General features: G+C 41.6%; 2 protein-coding genes across 4 annotated transcripts; one reads left to right on the forward strand and one right to left on the reverse strand.

Annotated features, from left to right (window-relative positions):
• Positions 1-1151: 1151 nt before the first annotated feature.
• Positions 1152-16628, reverse strand: YPEL5 (yippee like 5). Of its 3 annotated transcripts, XM_032845834.1 has the most exons (5): positions 16519-16620; positions 15059-15244; positions 14388-14434; positions 4611-4775; positions 1152-3077 (listed from the first exon to the last, which is right to left on the reverse strand). In XM_032845834.1, exons 3-5 carry the CDS (start codon positions 14403-14405, stop codon positions 2853-2855), a joined length of 408 nt encoding a protein of 135 aa, XP_032701725.1. In that variant the 5' UTR covers positions 14406-14434; positions 15059-15244; positions 16519-16620; the 3' UTR covers positions 1152-2852. The 3 variants fall into 3 exon arrangements, with proteins under 3 accessions (XP_032701725.1, XP_032701727.1, XP_032701726.1); XM_032845836.1 differs by lacking the exon at positions 14388-14434; XM_032845835.1 differs by lacking the exons at positions 14388-14434; positions 15059-15244 and having other exon boundaries at positions 16519-16628.
• On the forward strand, positions 15767-18867 carry LOC116860058 (basic proline-rich protein-like). Its single transcript, XM_032845866.1, has 3 exons — positions 15767-15867; positions 15938-17518; positions 18667-18867. Exons 1-2 carry the CDS (start codon positions 15767-15769, stop codon positions 16881-16883), a joined length of 1047 nt encoding a protein of 348 aa, XP_032701757.1. The 3' UTR covers positions 16884-17518; positions 18667-18867.
• Positions 18868-19867: the final 1000 nt, after the last annotated feature.

A 19867-nucleotide genomic window follows, 5' to 3' on the forward strand; every position in this document is an offset into this window, starting at 1 on the left:
GCATCCTAAAGTTTCCTTTTAGTTCTACTTTATTTCTAGAATAATTTTCATACCAGTGCAAAGTGCTAGCCTAACAGGAGTTTTTCAGTTTAATCTTGCTCTACTCCCAATTCACAACTTCCTTGCCTAGGTTTTATATGGCTCCTGGTGGGAAGCTGGTGTTAAAAACAGGCATGCAATAGTGGATGTCTATTTAAACTGAGATATTTTTATACCTGGTATGGAACCATCATAAACAGGTCTCTGATTTTTTTTTTTTTTTCAACTGGTAGTTTCCCAATACAGCTGGATCCAAATTATCTGTGGACTGATTTTGGCCTGGGGCTACGGCCACCACTGTCCTGAAGCATCCCCAAAGACTTTTATGAATAGATGAACTTAGAAAACAGACATGCCACTATTTTTCTCCTCCAATCCAAAAGTAGCCACTTACAAGGGTAACTTAAATTGTTACAGTAATTATTAACAAATGTTTAACCCCCAAAATACTGACTTTAGGTTCTCCTTAAAATAAAAGCCACTCACTATTTAAAATCAAAACAACTTAAGGCCGCTGTCTTCTAAAATGAAGAGGAAGGGTTCTGAAGTCTTCAAAGATTAAAGCTTAACCTGTACACCCCACAGCAACCCAGTCATCATGGGATATACTCTCCCCTGTATTTGGTCAACCTTTTCATCCCCAAGCAAAATCATTCCTGTTAGTGCTTTCCCAGCCCCAGTGAACAGTGTATTTGCTTCCTATGAAAAATCCAATCTGACTGCATCGTCCCATGTTGCTTTTTCTTTTTGTTTTGTTTTGCATATGTTAAGTTTTAAAAAAGAAGGCACAGAGGACCTCATTGTTCATTGTGGTACCTGCCAGTCACCTGGGTTAACCTAGTGATAGGACATTCTTTTGTTCCTATGTACTAAACTGTAGTTTGTCAGTGTCTGAGGCAAAATCATCAAACAGAAGCTAATAGTGGTGAATTCAGTATCTCCTGGTGTAGATTGGGTTAAGTTAACTAAGCCAGAATGTCACCTTATCACTAACCGAAGAAAGCCATAGCTACTCAAAGGTATGACAAATATGTTCACGTTGAAACTAAGACAAGATGATTAAAACTAAGTTAAAACTAAGGATCAGTGGGAAATAAGTAGTATTGCACCAATGCAAGACAAAATATACTTTATTGTGACAGCAAATGCACATAGTGCTGCAGATATGGCATGCTACCAGGGATCTGCAAATAATCAAAGGCCAGTATGGAAATGAATGGGAATGAAAGCTGTTTCTTAAAGCTTGAAGTTTTATTCCATGGTGAAGGAAAGATCATTTGTGTCCACTTATCTCAAATGCAATATTATACACCTACTTAATCAGAGACCTATGCCTCTAACCAAGAGCTGAAGGCAAAGAGAAACTTAATCTTAACTGTACTCAGAAGTCACTTCTAATATCAATGACAGAAAGATTTTGCTAGTTGAGGCAAACATCCTTTCTAGACAAAGACCTAGAGACTGAGCACTCAAACATCCATTCATACATTTAAATAATTAGCCAATTTTAATGTCATTTATTCCACCAGAAACAAGTATTAGAATATCTAGAAATAGTTTGGATAAAGAAACATTTATATTTTAATACTTCATAATGTTGTAAGTTTGGGGCTAAAATAACACCCTGAGGCAAATCTGATCCCTCAAGGGACCAAGTACAGTTTTAACTTCAATAGCTGAATTTCTGGGGGAAGATCTGAGAAAATAATGCTAATGACAGATCTAGTCCTTTGATGAAACTATTAGGTTCTACAGACTTGTCAAAATCAACACAAAACTGAGGAGAGGCTGAAAACACTCTGCAAAGCCTTATTTTTAGATAGTCTCCTTCATTTTCCCCCTTCTTCTAAAACAGATGCAGATGAAATGCTTTCTGCATGAACACACACTGACATTCTGTTCAACTCTTTTCTAAATGCAGTACTATGGGTTTAAAACAGTATGCTTTAATTTAAACAAAGTCATCTTTTCTACACAATTTAGCTTGAGAGCGGAAAAGAAACACTACCATGAAAATTACTTATCAAATACTCCACTCTTCTTTTAGAAGGTGTTTTTAAAAGCAACACAGGACCAAAAACATCCAACTATTACTTTATTTATATTACTATGCTTAAGTTACATGGAAAAGACAACCAAGCAGTTCTGCCCCGTTTCAGGAAAAGTTTCCAATCAACACCAATTATGTGGTGACAAATAACTAGGAATGGTGACATCTTTGGGTCAAGACTGACAAGGAAGGATGGGCTCTGGTGCTACGGTTCATCTCCAACAAGAATATGGCACAGCGGCCAGCACAAGCCATACTAACACTGAACCTTTAGCGCTGGTCACAAATTCGGATCTCTTCCCTGAAGCTAGCAAATCAGGTGAAATAACTGGTTTTAAAAAAACATTTTTTTAAATGAAGCCCAAATAAGTTTAAAAACCATGCTCTTGACACATTTTCCTTTCAAATTTTACATAAAACACACTTTTTCACTCTAATAGCCCAGAATTTTTTCCCCTCACATAGCCCATCACGTAGCTGCAGACAGACTATTCTGCCTCAAGATGTAAACACAGGGAAAAAAAAAAAAATTAACGGCATCTGCATAATATTCTCTCTACACACTGATGCTGGATGGAAAACTGAAAATTTAAAAAAAAGAAAAAAGGAAGAAAGAAAGAAAGGAAAGTTCCATCTTAGATTCTCACAACCTCTTGTTCTGCAGTTCATGAATCCGACCTGATGCTAAGGTGACAGTGTATGTAAGTAGATTTTTGTTTTCAGTGAAGGAGACCTGGGAAAAGATGGAGTGATCTCTTTTTCTTCAAGAGTTATCAGACGGTACGTGCTCCTCGAAGCCCTCACTCTCTCGTACTAGGGCGCGCTCCAGGATCACGCGGCCTTCCTTATAGCGCTGGCTGTCTTCGGTGGCAAACTCGTAGATCCATCCCAGTTTGCTATTGCAGTTCTTGCAGCTCACATCGCGAACCATGTGGCGGCCCGTGAGCATGACCCGGTCTTGGACTTCACTGTACTGCAGGTTAACTACCTAAGAAACACGGGAAGACAAAATTGCCAAGCCCTGTGAGTCATCTGCCAAACAAGTACATGTTCCTTTGGCTGGTGCAGGAAAGGCAACTTCCGAAAAGCAAACCACAGTTGTTACTTTAGTCAAATCTACAAGACCCTTCCCAAGGGCTATTTTTAGAAGTTCCTGGGAAAGGCAAAAATCTGGAAAACTACACTGGCCATCTAATGCGATCCTGCATCACCGTGCCATGTACTAGTCCAAGCCACACTACTGACACATCCTGTAGTTCCATTGCTGTGGCAGTGAAGAGTCCCTCCACCTGGAGCCATAAAATGTTGGTTGGGGTCCAACTGTGAACGTTCACCATTCAATGAGGAGTCCGGACAAGGCTACAATGAAAGAGAACCTAGTAACCTAGTACAAAACAGGCATTCCAGAACAACAACAACAAAAGTTTGCCGAATTTGTTCCTGGAAAAACATTTTATAGGCAAACCGACTAGGACACACTAGGTCTACTACGCTGTGATACACAGTTTTCCAATGGGTTCAAATCATCTGTGAAGAATGTCCAATGACTGTGAACATCCAGCAATCCTCTACGCTTTACTTTTCTGTAAAGGGCCAGATAGTAAATACTTGTGGCTTTGCGGGCTATGTGATCTTTAACTATTTAGCTCTGCTGTTGTAGCACAAAAGCAGCCACAGGCAATACATACATGGTTGAGCATGCTGTGCTTTATTAAACTTCATTTACAACATCAGGCAGCTGCCCCGCCAAAGCATACCAACTCCTAGTCTACATCTAAAGAAAGATCAAGAGATGTACACTAACAATTCTTTGGGAGAAAAGCATATTTCTAAATGGAACAGAGGGATGTCCACTGGGAAAGTTTAGCTGACCTTTTAAGAGCAGCACCCTGGACTAGTTCTGTCCCTTACCAGAAAAGATTTCGAAATTCGACTCTGCTAGTACACATTAGACTCCGGGAGGCAGAATCACATTGACCAATTTTTAAGCAAGCCAGAAATTAGAGAAGCAGACAGACTAGTCTTAATTTGTAAATCAGGAAACACTCTTCCTGTTGGCATGCAATAAGCCACAACATAATCCGGATCACCGGTGAGCATAAATTAGAGCAAGGGAAGTTGGTTAGATGATCTTTATTCACTTGCACTGTCAACCTTGAAAGCTTAACGCGCCATCTCCCTATAAGGATAAATCAGTGACATGGGCATAGGGGCGCTTCTGCCCCTTCTTCCATAGTCTGTGAAATCACTACTAAATTCTTACACTGAATGTTTCATGAAGCAATGGAGACTGCCCTTCTTATTGTAACACAGTTTTCAAACTTCCACAGTAAAAAATCACTTTCTAGTAATGCCTTCCTGAGGTCCAAAGGACAAGCTAGTGGCACTCTTTTCTGCATGCAGATTATAGACCTCATGCGGACTCTTTCTGGTATCTTTAAGCTCTGAGGAATGTTCTGGTACTGCTGTCAAATATACCCACTGAACTCACTTAGGAAATGAAACTGGTTTTCCCACCAACCTTATTAAAAAGAAACGCTCTGCCAGTGGCGCCTGTGAACCGAGTAGAGATGAGTTCTGAGCGGTTGGTCAGGATTGTGTCGCAGTTTGCACAAGAAAACAGACGGGTACCACCGATATGATCAAGGAAAATTCTGCCCATTTTTATAGCTGAAGTTCTAAAAACCTAGGAGCAAATGGAAAAGAACAAGGAAACATTAGGATTAAAAAAAAAAAAATTGTTGGTACCTACTTGGTGGGGGTCACAGAGAACCGTGTGTGTGTGTGTGTGTGTGTGTGAGTGTGAGAGAGAGAGAGAGAGAGAGAGAGAGAGATCTCTGCTTTGTAATACTCAGTATGGGAAGTAGCTGACTCTGCACTGAAGGATCCAAGGTTCATGCACTGAGCAAATAAACAGGCGTACCAAGCTAAGAACCCTTTAGAAGCGGTAAGCCAAGGGAGCAAACATGTTTAGACAAGGCCAGAACAGTATCACTTCTCTTTTGGTTGGTATGACAAACATAGGAAGAAAAGTGGAGTATCAGAAACTGAATAATGAGAAGCACAGGCAGCAATGTGAGAAAAAAGGCTTAGCCAAGTGGTAAGTGTACATTCTGAGCATATGTCATTTGGGAAAAGACTTGTGGAGTATGTGTGGGTGATCACAAGAGTAGAAAAAGGGGCAATCAGAAAATGAGAAAAGGGTGGTCTCAGTTAAGAGCACAGGGCAGCTCTGGTTGTCAGGCATGTCAGCAACCAAGTAGGGGCGATGGCACGGACATCGGTGAGTCAGAGTCTGCCGGAGCACTGTACTGCGTGCTTATTTGAAAATCGTCACAACAATTCTATGAGGTTATCACCCCCCATTTCATCAATTATCCAAGGTTATTAACTGATCAAAGGTCACACAGCTTTCAAAATACAGAAGATCATGACTGGAATGCAGTTCACCCACCCTAAAGCCAGAATTCTTCTATTACCCTGGTGTAAGGCTAGGAAAACACGCACAGAAAAGAAAGGAAAGATAAACCATTATTACGTAACTTACATTGAAGAAAGCATACTGACTGATTCAATAAATCACAGAAGTGCTGAAGCAGGGAAACAAGAAGCTTTGAAACCAGATTCTGACAGGAGGATAATCACACTTCATTTATTTTCAAAAGTTAGAGCTAATATGTGCAACTCCTTGAATTCATAGCAATTAATCCCCTTAAACACTATTTTTAAAGACCTAGATATAGTCAAGAATGTACTACAGCTCTCATTAAAAAAAGAATTTATTCCTGGTATAGTTTTCAGCTCCTATGTTTTAAATATTTATATCACCTATCTTTGAAATGGCATGCAGAGCTGATACAGCTGCCACTATGAAAACAAAGCCTACAATCTATGTTTGTAATAAGAATCCACTGTCGTTTTAAATTTGGGGAAATTTCATTACAAATTAAAGAGAAAGTTCCATCATTCCTTTTTTTATCTGTGAACTTCCTTAGTTATTAGGTAGTCCTAATGTCATCAAAGAAGTCATTATCCCAAAGATTATGACTTCCATTAAACATTTTGATATAGAAGTTAATAAGAATGAGAAACAAATGCTAAATACAATTAAAATGTGTGGCTAGTGGAAGGAAAACCACCGCTCATTAACAAACATGTCAATGAATAAAACCTGGGGGAAAACAAGACTTAAGAAATAGTATTTAGCTTTTTGGTTACATTTCTGCAAAATGACAACAGAAGTTAAGAGTTATTATTATTTCACAGCCTTTAAAAGGATAGCACTGCTTTTTTCCGATGCTTAAGAACACAGTATTTGTTACATAAGGGTCAGAGGTTGCAAATTTTAGGCCTACGGGGTAAACTCATTTGGTGGCATAGGGATACAAGAGTGAACAAAATAAATAACCCTTCCCCCAGTAAACATGTGTGGACATGTTTCATTTGGCCCACAGTCTTTTATTAATAAAAAACACCTGGGCCACCATTAAACACGAGAGATTTCATTAAAGAGCCTGTGTTGTTGTTATTAACAATGGGGAGATCTGGCCCACAGGGCACGTGTTCTCCTGTGGCAACAATGACTGGAGGTGAATGGTAGCTGCCACTCCCCCAAGGTCATTGGGTCTGCCCAGTCACACTTTGCATCACATAATTTCTTCCCCTGTAAGACATCTGGGTTTAGGACTTCATCTAAGCACAGCACAGAACTACTTGTGAGCAGGTGATCTGGGTCATGTTTTTTACGGCTGCTCAACTACAGAAAAGTAATCAACAGCAAGGTTTTATAGCCTCACCTCTTAAGACACAGTCCTCAGACTTTGTAGCTCTCTGAAAACCAGTATCGTGCAGCAATTAGTCTCCTGCTTGGGCTTCTGGGACACATTACTTTAAAGCCAATTTTCCTTCAAACTTTTTTTTTTAAGATTTTATTTATTTATTTGACAGAGAAATAACGAGCAGGCGGAGAGAGGGGGAAGCAGGCTCCCTGCTGAGCAGAGAGCCCATTGCGGGGCTTGATCCCAGGACCCTGAGATCATGACCTCAGCCGAAGGCAGAGGCTTAACCCACTGAGCCACCCAGGCACCCCTTCCTTCAAACTTTTAAATATAATATTCATATTGTAAGTTCTTTCAACCATAATGCAGTAATAACTAGATGTTTTTGAACTGGCCATGGCAGGCTGCTGTGGAAAATATACTGGACTTCAAAATGAACTCTGCCTACATCACTCTATCTTTGACTCAAAATTACCATATAACTGTGACCATTTGCTACTGGGTACAGGCAAGTTCTTAATTCTTTATTCCTAAATGTGGTAAAGATATTTAATATGCTTTCTCTTCCTTGCTTCAAATTCCGTCTATTTTTTATTTTTACCCAAGTATTTTTACTGGATTCAGTGACATGATTCATTACCAAGACCAAAAATATCTGTGCAGCATCATTATTCTTAGTTGTGATTTCCATTTATAGAGTACTATATATGGATATAAGACTGTAAAATTAGTTATTCGCCAAAAAAGATAGGCTAGAATGCCATGAAATTTAGCAAAAGCAAGCAAAACAGCCCTTTTTGTCAAAGGTCTGGTCCTTATGAAGTAGAAAAACCTCTACAGGGTCATCAGCTTCTAGGTGCTAAGCCTTAGTTTTGCAGGGCTAGAAACTCAACCTATTGACTCACACTATCCAAATTCTCAAGAGGCTGATAATCAGTCAGAATACCACTTAATATTTAAGGAGAAAAGTCATTAAAAAACCAAGACACAGTGCCTGAATCAGGGTCCTTTTTAGCTGGAGGATATACTGAATTCTGATTTGGACTTTTTAATGTCTACACTGTATGGGACACTACTTCACATACCACATTTAATCTTGACAGTTTTTAATTGTCACCCTACTTTTGCAGAAGAAATAAAGTCTATGTGACTTCCTGACACTGGCCACACTGGGCCTGAAGGAAACCTTGCTCCAGCTGTTCTTTTCCCCTCTCCTCATTCTCTAGCAACCAGAGGGCTGCCAGATTCACCGTCTTTCTCTCTCAGGTTTACCTTTACCCTTGCTGCCTCCATGCTGATCTCTCCTAGATTTCCTTTCTTGGTTGGTGGCCAGTTCGAACGACACTCTCCTAAACCAGTATACCCTGGCAACCTGTCACAGAAACTGCAAAATCAACAAAACTTCCTAAACCACTTTTGGAGGTCTTTCCTCCTTCCCCATCGGTGTCTTATTTCAAATTCTCATCCCTTCTAGATAAACCTCTTGAGGCCAGGGAGTGTGTATTATTAAATGCAACACACATTCGCAGGTACCCCAACATTTGTGCTAAATTTGATAGCACTACAAAAGGTCAAACGCATGCGCTTTAGCCATCTCTCTCTTTTTTTAGAGAAAGGGTAAGAGAGAGTGAGTGGAAATGGGCAGAGAAGAGAGAATCCCAAGCAAGCTCCACGCCTAGCACCGAGATGACTTGGTGCTTGACCTCACCACCCTGAGATCACACCTGAGCCCAAATCGACTGAGCTATCCAGTTGCCCCACCATCTCTTTCTAAGAGCTCCTACAGACCACTCTTCTACAAACTTTGAAACTTTTTTCTGACAGAATAGAACATAGCTAATTATTTTAACAAAAAAGTCCCCAGATTATTATTATTTTTAGATTTATTTGAGAGAGAGAGAGAGATATCAAAAGAAGGCAGAGAGGCAGAGGCAAAGAGAGAGGGGGAAGCAGGATCCCTACTGAACAGAGAGCCAGATGTGGGGCTCGATCCCAGGACCCCGAGATCATGACCTGAGCCAAAGGCAGAGGCTTAACCTACTGAGCCGCCCAGGTACCCCCGCCGAATTTAAAGAAATAATTTACATATCATAAAATTTAGCCACTGTAAGTATACAACTGAATCATCTGTAGATGTGTAAGGTTGTGCCACCACTTTGTATCACCAGAACCCAGCACTAGAATATTTCTATCACCTCCCCCAAATTCCCAAAACCCTCTGCAGTCCCAGGCAACCAGTGATCTATTTTCTATTTTTCGGTTTTTATATCCAAAATATTCCCCTAATAAGCTAAGTCCCTTGCTTAGACTTAGAATTCCAAATCTCTTCAGCCACATATTTTAAAAACACCTAAAAATTGAGCTGCTTTTATAGATGACCACTGTTCTCTGTGTTGAGTCTAGGGGCACCTTACTGTGTCTCTAAGTAATAAAATACATGCTTTGGTATTTGTCGGTGTCAAAGTTTATGACCAAAGCTAGGGCAAAACTCTCATAGCTAAAGCTTTAATATGCTTTCTTCCTTTTTAACATCTCAAGCAAAAAAACAGTAATAACCTTAATTTTTAATAAGTACTATTTCCTAGTTAATTTTATAAATGAGACCTCTTTGGTACTAGCTTTTCTTACTTCCAGGTTACTAAAATCCTTAAAAGCTTGAAGTAAGTACCAAATATGGTTGTTTATTAGAAACCTATTATCGGTTTATCTGAAATTAATGGAAACTGAAGGTACAAGTTCAAATTGTAAGTGAAATTCAAAGATAAAAGATCACATTTTAGTAATTATTTCAGTTTCCTTCCCCTTCAACAGTACATTTAGCTACCTAGAATTTTCTATTTTACTAGGAGACCCTGGTGAAACAATCACATTTTTGAACCTCTATGTTTTTACAGAATTTTAAAAAAATTTACAGAATTTACAGAATCTGTAAGAGAAAAAAATTTTCTCTTTGCTTTGAAAAATCCATGAAATAAAATGTCTCCAGGAATGTATCAGAGTCGACCCCTGAACGATGTGGGAGGTGGTCATGGGGGTGGTGGTTAGGGATGTTAACTACCCCATACCTTGCAGAGTGGAAAATCTGCACATAACCACGGACTTCCCAAAAACGTAATAGGCTATTGCGGACCCAAAGCCTTACTGACAAACATTAAGCGTCAAATAACAGCTTTTGTATGCTGAATGTGTTATATAGTCTTACAATAAACCTAGAACAGAAAACATTAAGAAAACGAGGAAGAAATACATCTATACAGTACTGTATTAAAAAAGAAATCCACGTATCTGCAGAATCACACAGTTTAATCCTCTGTCCAAGCTATTTCAAAAAATTAGACAATATGGACTATACAATTTCCTGGTTTGGGTCCAAGTCAATAAAACAACTTTCTAAAAATGGCTATTTTTAGTTGAGATTTAAGGGTTTTTTTTTTTTTAAAGCAGTTTTAGGTTCACAGCAAAAAAAAACCCTCAAGACTTCTCTAAGAAATCTATGAAAGGAAGGTTTTATACGGATATTAAATTTTTGGTTCCTTTGGGTAAATACCAAGGAGTACAATTACTGGATCACATGCTATGTTTACTTTTTTAAGAAACCACTACGTCTTCCAAACTGGCTGTACCATTTTACATTCTCACCAGTAAGGAATGAAAGTTCCTGTTACTCTATACATCCTCTTCAGCATTTGGTTTTGTCAGTGTTCAGTATGTTGGCCATCCCAATTGGTGTGTGTATCGTGGTACGCCACTGTTGTTTTAATTTACATTTCCCTATTGGCATGTATTATGGAGCATCTTTTCATATACTATTCATTCATTTTTAAAATCAGGTTGTTTTCTTTTTGTTGAATTTTTTTAAGATTTTTATTTATTTGACAGAGAGATCACAAGTAGGCAGAGAGGCAGGCAGAGAGAGAGGAAGAAGCAGGCTCCCGGCCGAGCAGAGAACCCGATGCGGGGCTCGATCCCAGGACCCCAGGATCATGACCTGAACTGAAGGCAGAGGCTTAGCCCACTGAGCCACCCAGGTGCCCCCATTGTTGAGTTTTTAATAAGAGTTCTCTGTATATACTGGATAAAACCTTTATCCAATGTCTTTGCAAATCTTTTCTCCCAGCTTGTGGCTTATCTTCTTGCTCTCTTGATGTCTTTTGCACAGAAGTTTTTAATTTTAATGAAGTGTAGCTTATCAACTATTTCTTACATAGCTCATGCTTTTGGCGTTGTATTCAGAAAGTCACTGCCATACACAATGCCATCTAGATTTTCTTCTATCTTCTAGGAGATAATTTTGCATTTTACATGTAGGTCAGTGACTAATGTTGAGTTAATTTTTGTGAATGAGGTATAAGGTCTGTGTCTTGATTTTTTCCCCTCATGTAGAGATCCAGTTGTTTCAGTACTGGCTTACTGAAAGTATTATCTTTGCTCCACTGTATTGCCTTTGACCCTGTCAAGTATCAGCTCATGATACTTATGTGGATCTGTTTCTGGGCTATTCTGTTCCATTGATCTATTCTCTGGCCCATACCATACTGTCTTGATTACTGTACCTTTACATTAAGTCTTAAAGTCAGGTAGTGTCAGTCTTCTGACTATCCTTCTCCTTCAACATGGTATAGGCTATTCTTTCACCTCTACAGAAACTTCAGAATCAGTTTGTTGATATTCACAAAGTAACTTGTTGGGATTCTGACTTGGATTCAGTACAATACCAAGTTAGGAAGAACGGATATCTTGAAAACAGTGAGTCTTCCTATCCATGAACATGTAGTCTCTCCATTTATTTCATTCTTGATTGCATTCATCAGAGTTTTAAATTTTTCCTCATTTAGATCTTGTAACATTTTGTTAGATTTATATCCAGGTATTTCAGTTTTTTGGATGCTAAATGTTATTGTTTTTCATTTCAAATTCTACTTGTTCATAGGTAATATATATATGCATATATATATACATATCACACACATACACACACAGAATCAATGACAAATCCGGTATCCTGGTCTTTGTTTGGTTCACTGCTACATACTTTCCTTAAAAGCAGGGGTCAGCCAACTAAGGCCTGTGGGTAAAATTCAGCTCACCACCTGTTTTTGTATGGCCCACAAAGAATGTTTTTATGCTTTTAATGGTAGGAAAAAAAACATCAAAAGATTATTTCATGATATGTGAGAACTGCATGAAATTCAAATTTCAGTGTCCATAAATAAAGTTTTATTGGGACACAGCCACACCCATCTGTTTATAATGGACAGTTCTCTCACAGCCATAGAGTCTGAATAGTTGTGGCTGAAATCTTATGGCTTGTAAAATTCACAATATTCACTATCTGGCTCCTGATAAAGTATGCTGACCCCTGTTAAAAACGCTTTCAGATGGCAAAAGGGCTTTTCATTTAGAAAGCAGTCTTTCTCAGTAAAAACATAAACTTAGTTTGCACTCAGATTTAAGAATCAACAGGAGTACTGGGCAGGATCAATCTAATCCTGCTCCTTGTCCTCACAGATTTTCCCTAGCTAAAATCTTTAACTTTTTATAATTAGATCAGCTCTAAGAAGATTACAAAAATAAGCAATATGTACCACTTAGCTGCTCCCTCCTTCTCTCCCCATCCTCAGGATCTAAACAGTGTGGCCCAGATATTTGATTTCTGGAATCAGACAGCCTCGGTTTAAATCTCAGCTCTGCCCCTTAAAAGCTGTGTAAACACTGAATATGGTATCTTCTGCTTCTTCATCTTTAAAATGGAGATACCAGTATCCATCTCTGAGTTGTGAGAATTCAATGCAGATAATACATCACGAGAATAGGCACAACACAAATGTTAAAGGTAGATGCAGTAAAACTAGATTTCCTTCATCCATATTCTTCACCCCAACTTCCCCATCCTATTAAAGAGGAAGAAAGCAAAACAGAAAAAATATGAAACAATTTACCAGCTTCACCTCCTGTTAATTACTGCAAAGTTAAGTGAAGAGGTGACAGAAATTACAAGCAGAAGGAAAGTTAGAAAACCTTCTGAAGCAACTCAAGTTCTCATTGTCAAGGTTCCCTGTAATTAATAATCCAGTTGGGATCCAACCCTGGCAGGTAGATTTGGCCAAAGAAAGCATAACAATGCCTAGCCCTAAAAATACCAGGGAGAATAGTAGGTATTGATTTGCATCTCTAAGGATCCACTGATGAGAAAAACACCCCATTCACACTTTTCCTCTGTAAAGTAATTATTTCCTCAGGGCATTTCCATGCCACAGAAGAGACAATACTGGGACTCTACCTATTGCTGGACAAATGAGCGGGGGTTTTTCCAATGCCAGGAGGTGGTTGGCAAATGCAACCTACAAAGACTCTCCCCAGCAGCGAACTGAATGTGCAGAGGCCTAGTGCAGGAAGGGTTCAAGAAATGTGCCCTTCCAGAGGAGATTGTGTTTTGTGATGGTTCTTGTAAAATGAAATCAGCATGGTTATCTGTTTTTCAGTCTCTTCCCTCTCCAAGACAAAAGAAGGAACAAAACCTAAAGACTTTTAATAGTGCTGGGTTGATTACTATAATTAACATTTAATGCTATTGTTTTCTCATCAACTATTTTCAGAGGGACTTGTGACTAAATTCTACTGAAAACCTGCAAGGGAGAAAATAAATTGAATTCAATCCATAAAACCAATTTACCAATTTTTGTACAAAATATTTACCAAGCCAAGGTTTCAGTGACAAGAGAAAGCTGTTTTCCTCTTGTTAATTCTCTTTCAATACCTGGCCAGATTCCTTTGCTGGGTCAAAAGATGTTGTGGTTATGCAATCAGATCTTCAATGGGCAGTAACCTGTATTTTTGTTTTTGTCCTTCGAATAATGCCTTTGTTGTTGTTGTTGTTGAATGTTTTCCAGGTTTACTATATTTCTAGAATACTTATTGTTTAGTCATCACTAGAAAATAATAGTCCTGTAACTCAGTGAGTCAGGTAAACAATCTGAGTTGGTAACCTCTCCCAAACACCCCATTGGCAAGACAAATTGGAGATCTCTCAATTGTTGTGATGCAATACCATGAGTCAAAAAAGCCTTATTGGGTGGACTGGAGTATAAATTAACTGTCTGGTTTCCTGATTCAGGTGTCAAGTAGCAAATTCACGTCATACCTAAGGTTCAGTTCCACAGGATTACCAGAGAAACAGATTATGATTTATACAGCCACTTAGGCTCTATAAAACCTAAAATGATATTTTGGGCACAAATGTACTTAGAACTATCTTCACATCTCATGAATATATTCAGAACTAGCTTTCACATCTCATAAACATATTTAGGACTATGTTACCACCATGCTGGAGGGTAGGGTCTTAATTTAATATCTTCTTTTTAGACCTAATTTTGGCTTTATTTTCCTTCCTTTTTAATTGTTTCTAAATCTTTTTCTCTCTCTTACTACTTAAGTAGGGCAAAAGGCAAAAAAATAGGGAAAAGTCCTTGATGATTCAACCATATATTATTTTTAGAGGCCACATGTATGTTACTAACCTTTTTAGAAAAAGCCATCTTCTAAAAATCCAATTTCCTTAGTTCCCCTGTATAGAATTAAATAATTTACTTGAACACATTTTATCATCTCCCTCTCCTATGGATAAGATGGTTGCTAGAGATAAACTTAAGAAGAAAATCAACCAGTAGGCTTATAGTGGACACAGATGGGTGAAGGTATGATGAAGTTAGGTATCAGTCCTTTCCAAGGAGGTACGTTCTACCTGGTGTTCCAGTACATACCCAGAAAGATAATGCGGTAAGTGGAAAAACACATTGTGTACCAAATTCCACAAGCCCCACCTTCTCACTATTTGTAAATGCTCCAGGCCTGTTTTATCTAGGCCTGTCTGCCCAAAAGCCACCCAAAGACTCACCCATTTTCTAGGTCTAAGCAGTACCAATCCACCTAAGAATGCTTCCCACTTCACTCTTACCCATTTTTTCCGAGTGCCCCATTTTTAAACTCCTGTGACACTCATTTCATAGTTTCCTAACACTGAAGTTGGTGCTGTTACTCAATTTCATTTGTCTATGACTTTTTACTAAGCTATGGGCTTCTAGAGAAAAGTTCTTGGTAACTTCCTTCTTATCTAACAGAGTACAAATATGCAACCAAGTTTTAGAAAAAGAATCAACAGAAACACAGGAGATCTGGCAGAAATATTTACCCTGGGAACACTTCGTGTATTTTGGTTCGTCCGTGTTGGAACGCTGCTGCAACACTGTACACGCGGCCATGCAAAGTGAGCTAAGATCCTATTACCCCCAGGGATTTCACCAGCAAGTCTAGTTTCCCAAAAACACAAGGTTAGCTAGCCTGAGGTTACTTCAGGTTTTCCATCTGTCAAGGAGACCTGGAATAAAAATCCTCACATTACCGACATGGCTCTGTAAACAGAAAAAGTTTTAAAAATAAATGAGCTGTACACCTTCCCAGACTCTCCCTTGAAGGAGGGATTAATAGGTGTCAGGATTAAACCGATCTTTCGGTAGCAGTTCCGTTTTCCAATGCCCACTGCTCATAATACTCATCGTCCTACCTAGCTAGCTCGAAGGAGGGTAGAATAAAGGGGCTCGGAGAGCACACCCACCCGCCCACCCTCTCACCCGTCGGGCGCGGCCCAGCGCGACCCGCACCCGCCCAGACCCTGCCGGCCGCCCGCGGCCCCAGCTGGCCCCAGCTGATTGCAGGCACGTGACGCAGCGGGCCAATCGGGAGGGGCCCGGCCGAGCGCGCCGCGGCCTCCTCCCGCACCACAAACACCGGCCGGAAACAGCTGAGCGGGCGGCGGCGCGGGGTCCGGGTCTGGCCGTCGCGGCCCGGGGACGCCCGTCTGACAGTCGCACCCCGCCCTCCGCCAGGCCAGTGAGGCCCCATGCTCGCTTCTGGGGCCCGCCTGCGAGCTACACGGCAGGGTGGCAGACACTTCCCCGGCGGGGCAGACACAAAGCCAAGGCGGTCCCCGGTTCCTGACTAGTGCCAGGCGGCCAGCACGGTAGCCCTCTTCAAAGAGCGGCCACGCCGCGGCGTAATCACGGCCCTACAGCTCGGAGCCGAGTTCGGACTTCACTCCGGGGCAGGGGGCGCGGCGAGGCTGCCGAGGAGCAGGCCTCCGGGACGACTGCGGTGGCGCGGAACCCCGGCGCGCCCCCGACACTGCGGCGGGGACGCGGCCCGTGGGGGCGGGGCAGTCGTGGGATTGGGGGGGGTGGGGATCGCCGGCCAAACTGCCCGCGGAAGGGCCTCCCAGGCGGCGCCGGGGGGACTGGCCGGGCGGGAGGCTGCGGCGGGAGGGCGCGGGCGCCGAGCTGAGGGGTCGCGGCTGTTGCGGTCCAGCCGGTTGCCCCGGCTGCGCGGCGGAGGCGGGCCGACGGCGGCCGCCGCGCCTGGGCCTCACAAAGAGGAAACAGTCCAGCCCGTCAGCCCGCAGCCCCGGCACTGGGACCCGCCCAGAGGGGTCAAGGGCGACGGCTCTGGGCCCCCGGGGGGAGCCTAGCGAGGAAGAGGCACTTCCTGCCTGGGTCCCCCCGCCCCGGGCCGATCCCGGAGTGTTTCGAAGCCGTCGGCCCGGAGGGCTCCTCACCCCGCATCGGGCTCCTAGTCCAGCCCCCCTCCCACCGCACTCACCCGGAGCGACTGTGAGATCCGCGGCCGTAAGCGGATCCTCGCTCCTCAGCTGGGATGAAGCCCCTCGGCCACCCGAGTCTCCAGGTTTAGTCAGGCCCTGGCCTTGGCCCCGCCTCTCCCTGGTTGGGCCTCTACGTCAATCACTCGGCATAGCTCCACCCCTCGAGCAGTCGGCTCTCCCGGTTGGCCCAGAATGCCCTTCATTCCTAGGCCCCGCCCTCATCCCCGGCCTCCTGCCCCTTCCGCTAGGCCCCGCCCCTTCCCTGGTTCACCCTCCCCCACTCCCTCTCCCCTCCGCGTCGCTGCCCACCCCTCCCAGAAGCCGCAGACCCAGGGAGAGCTCCCGCAGCTCGCTCCGCCCCTGACTCTACTCCTCGTACTCGTACAGCCAATCAAAGAGGCTAACTCTGCCCCTTCTCCGGAGGCGGCCAATGTGGAGAGACTTCGGATCCACCTCCTTCCCAGCTGAGAGCACACAACACAGCATCCACGTGAGTCAGCTTCTTAAAGGAGAAGGCTCAGCCTTTCTAATTGCGGCAGATGTAAGACATCGCGCGTCATCAGCGTCACCAGGTGGTGGCTAAGGCCTAGCTTTTTGAGACCCAGTGATGGCAAATGAAAACAACAGGCTGTTTTTCTAGGCAAAGCAGGTGCCTTGATAGTTACACCTCACCGTGTCATTAATTTCTTTGAGATTGCTTACTTTTGTCATGCCTTTAAAAAGGCCACCTTTTATTGACAAACCCCAAACCCTTTGAATCTCGGTGTATAGGAAATCCGGAAGAACATGGGAAAAGGCATTTTTCAAGTGTGCCTGACTGAATTTACAACTCGAGTTTTCTTTTGGTAGTGGAAATGATTATCAAGAGGATGAGAAAATTCCACATAGAGATTGTCTACCTCTGAAAGTCCGATATTTGTTGAAGAAGGTAGCTGTTCCCCCTAACCCTCATCAACGCCTAAGACAGGTTTTGCGTCTCATCTTATTTGAGTTTTCCAGGTAATTACATTAATGATCTTTGCCCGAGTTTCGGGATGAAGCGTATTTGATTCTCAGTATTTCTCAGGCAAAATAAAATAAAATAAAATTAAATTAAATTAAATTAAATTAAATTAAAAAAAAAGAAAACACTAACTTTTGAGGTTCATCTGCAAGGTTTTTAAAACCATCTTAGTGCCACAGAGGTTTTGAAGCAAACCCTAGCAATCTGACTTCTCATCAACCTCAAAAGCACCAGTATTTTCATGCAGTTCAAATAAAAACCTGATCGTCAAAGGCAAATGTCTAGAGAAAAGGAAGTTTTGAACAATTTTTAGTTTTCATTGTTCTTTTGTTTTTACTTAGCTTTAATTATAAAAGTAAAACATGTTCATTGTAGAGCGGTCATACAGCCTTCTTTTCTTTCTTTTTTTTTTAAGATTTTATTTATTTATTTGACAGACAGAGATCACAAGTAGGCAGAGAGGCAGGCAGAGTGAGAGGAGGAAGCAGGCTCCCCGCTGAGCAGAGAGCGCGATGCGGGGCTCGATCCCAGGACCCTGAGATCATGACCTGAGCCGAAGGCAGAGGCTTTAACCCACTGAGCCACCCAGGCGTCCCCCAGCCTTATTTTCATAACAGAAACCTCTGCCCTGTGCTTAAAAGCTTCCTGTGCATCCTATTCCTGAGACAAATGTGCATAAAACCATATTATGACTCTTATTCTTGACTTATTTTTTCACTCAATGTATTATAGCCATCCCTCCATAGCAAATGCAACTTTTATTGACAAACATATCTGTCTCCATCCATGGTTTTCCATAGTATGACTTCACCATCTTTTATTACATTTTTTTTCTACAGACCTACTTCAATCTTTTCCTATTAAATGTACTGCTGTAAGGAACACCTGTGTTCATTGATAACCTATTAGTCAAGTATTTCTGAAAATAATCATTTGAAAAGTGCATAGTGTCTAAACCCACAGGAATGAATTTTCCTCAAAGTGCATACTTTTAAGTACCAGGTAAAACAATATTTATTTATTAAACAAATATGTAGATAGTGCTAACTGTTCTAAGTGCTCTACAAATTAACAATTTATAACATTTAATTTTCATGAAAACTCTATAAGGTAGGTACTATTATCTATTATCCCCATTTTACAGATGAGTAAACTGAAGCACAGTGATTAACATGCCCAAGGTCACCCAGTAGAGTTATTATACCCTGTAATCGTAAACTTGGAAGAGAATGATGAAAAGGTTAATCTAGATGATGACGACGTGCAGAGTTAAAATCCAAACGTGCGGTAAGGAGGGCAGATAGGAATGGAATGGAAGGAACAGGTTTAACTTTAACAAAAATGGCTGCACAGGACTGATTGTTTATTGGTGCACTAAGAAGAATTTTCTCAGATAAGCCAGGGATCTTCTCCCAGGTGACTGACAGGTGATGAATTCCCATTACCAGGTATAGGGCGATTGGGAAGGTCAGTTTGGGGTGGAAGGCGATGGACCCAGCTGACGTGGCACACCCATTAGAAATAAAGAATATACAGTTGAAGGTACTGTAACAAGTATGGACGAGAAAACACAAAAAGATAAAAGATGTGAAGAAGGTCTTGTTTGGCTTTGGTTACAGTTGTGTTATACCTTTTAGCTTAATTACATTTGGGATAAGTTAGCACTTTTTAATACTGAGAAGTTCCCACTAAGAACATGGTATGTATCCATCCATTTACACATTCTTTATGTCTTTCTGTACAATTTCATGGTATGGCTGGCTACCTTTAGGTTGTTCATAGATCTTTTCAGGATTATATTTAAGTATTGTATCTTTTCTGGAGGTATTACGGGCTGAATTGTGTGCCCCCACCCCCATTCATATGCTGAGGTCCTAACTCTCAGTATCTCAGAATGTGTCTATATTTTGAGATCCAGCTTTTAAAGAGGTGATTAAGTTAAAATACGGTCATTAGAGTGGGCCCCAAAACAATCTGACTGGTGTCCTTGTAAAAGGAGAAGATTGGCAAATCTGGCTGTGACATTGGTCACCAGGGTAGATTTGGCTGGCTATGGAGGAGTCCCCTTCTTCCCTTACCCTCCACTTGCTTGTCCTTCTCTGAAGCTGCATGCTTGATGGAAGATGGAAGATGATCTTCCCTGAGAGAGGGAAGGACTGTTCTTCCGTCAAGGGTATACAAGTAGCTGCACTCTTCTGCTAGAACCCCCAAAGAAGCTCTCAAGGTCCATTTGTAGGAGAATGTAGGGTAGTCAAGCTTCCAAGACTCCAGACTTATCGAAGTGAGGCACAGCACAAGGAAGTTTGCCTTTTTTAAAAAAAAGAGAGAGCTCGCTACATAAAAAG

This window comes from Lontra canadensis, unplaced genomic scaffold, assembly GCF_010015895.1.
Source record: "Lontra canadensis isolate GAN:19392208 unplaced genomic scaffold, GSC_riverotter_1.0 scaffold170, whole genome shotgun sequence".
Taxonomy (NCBI): domain Eukaryota; kingdom Metazoa; phylum Chordata; class Mammalia; order Carnivora; family Mustelidae; genus Lontra; species Lontra canadensis.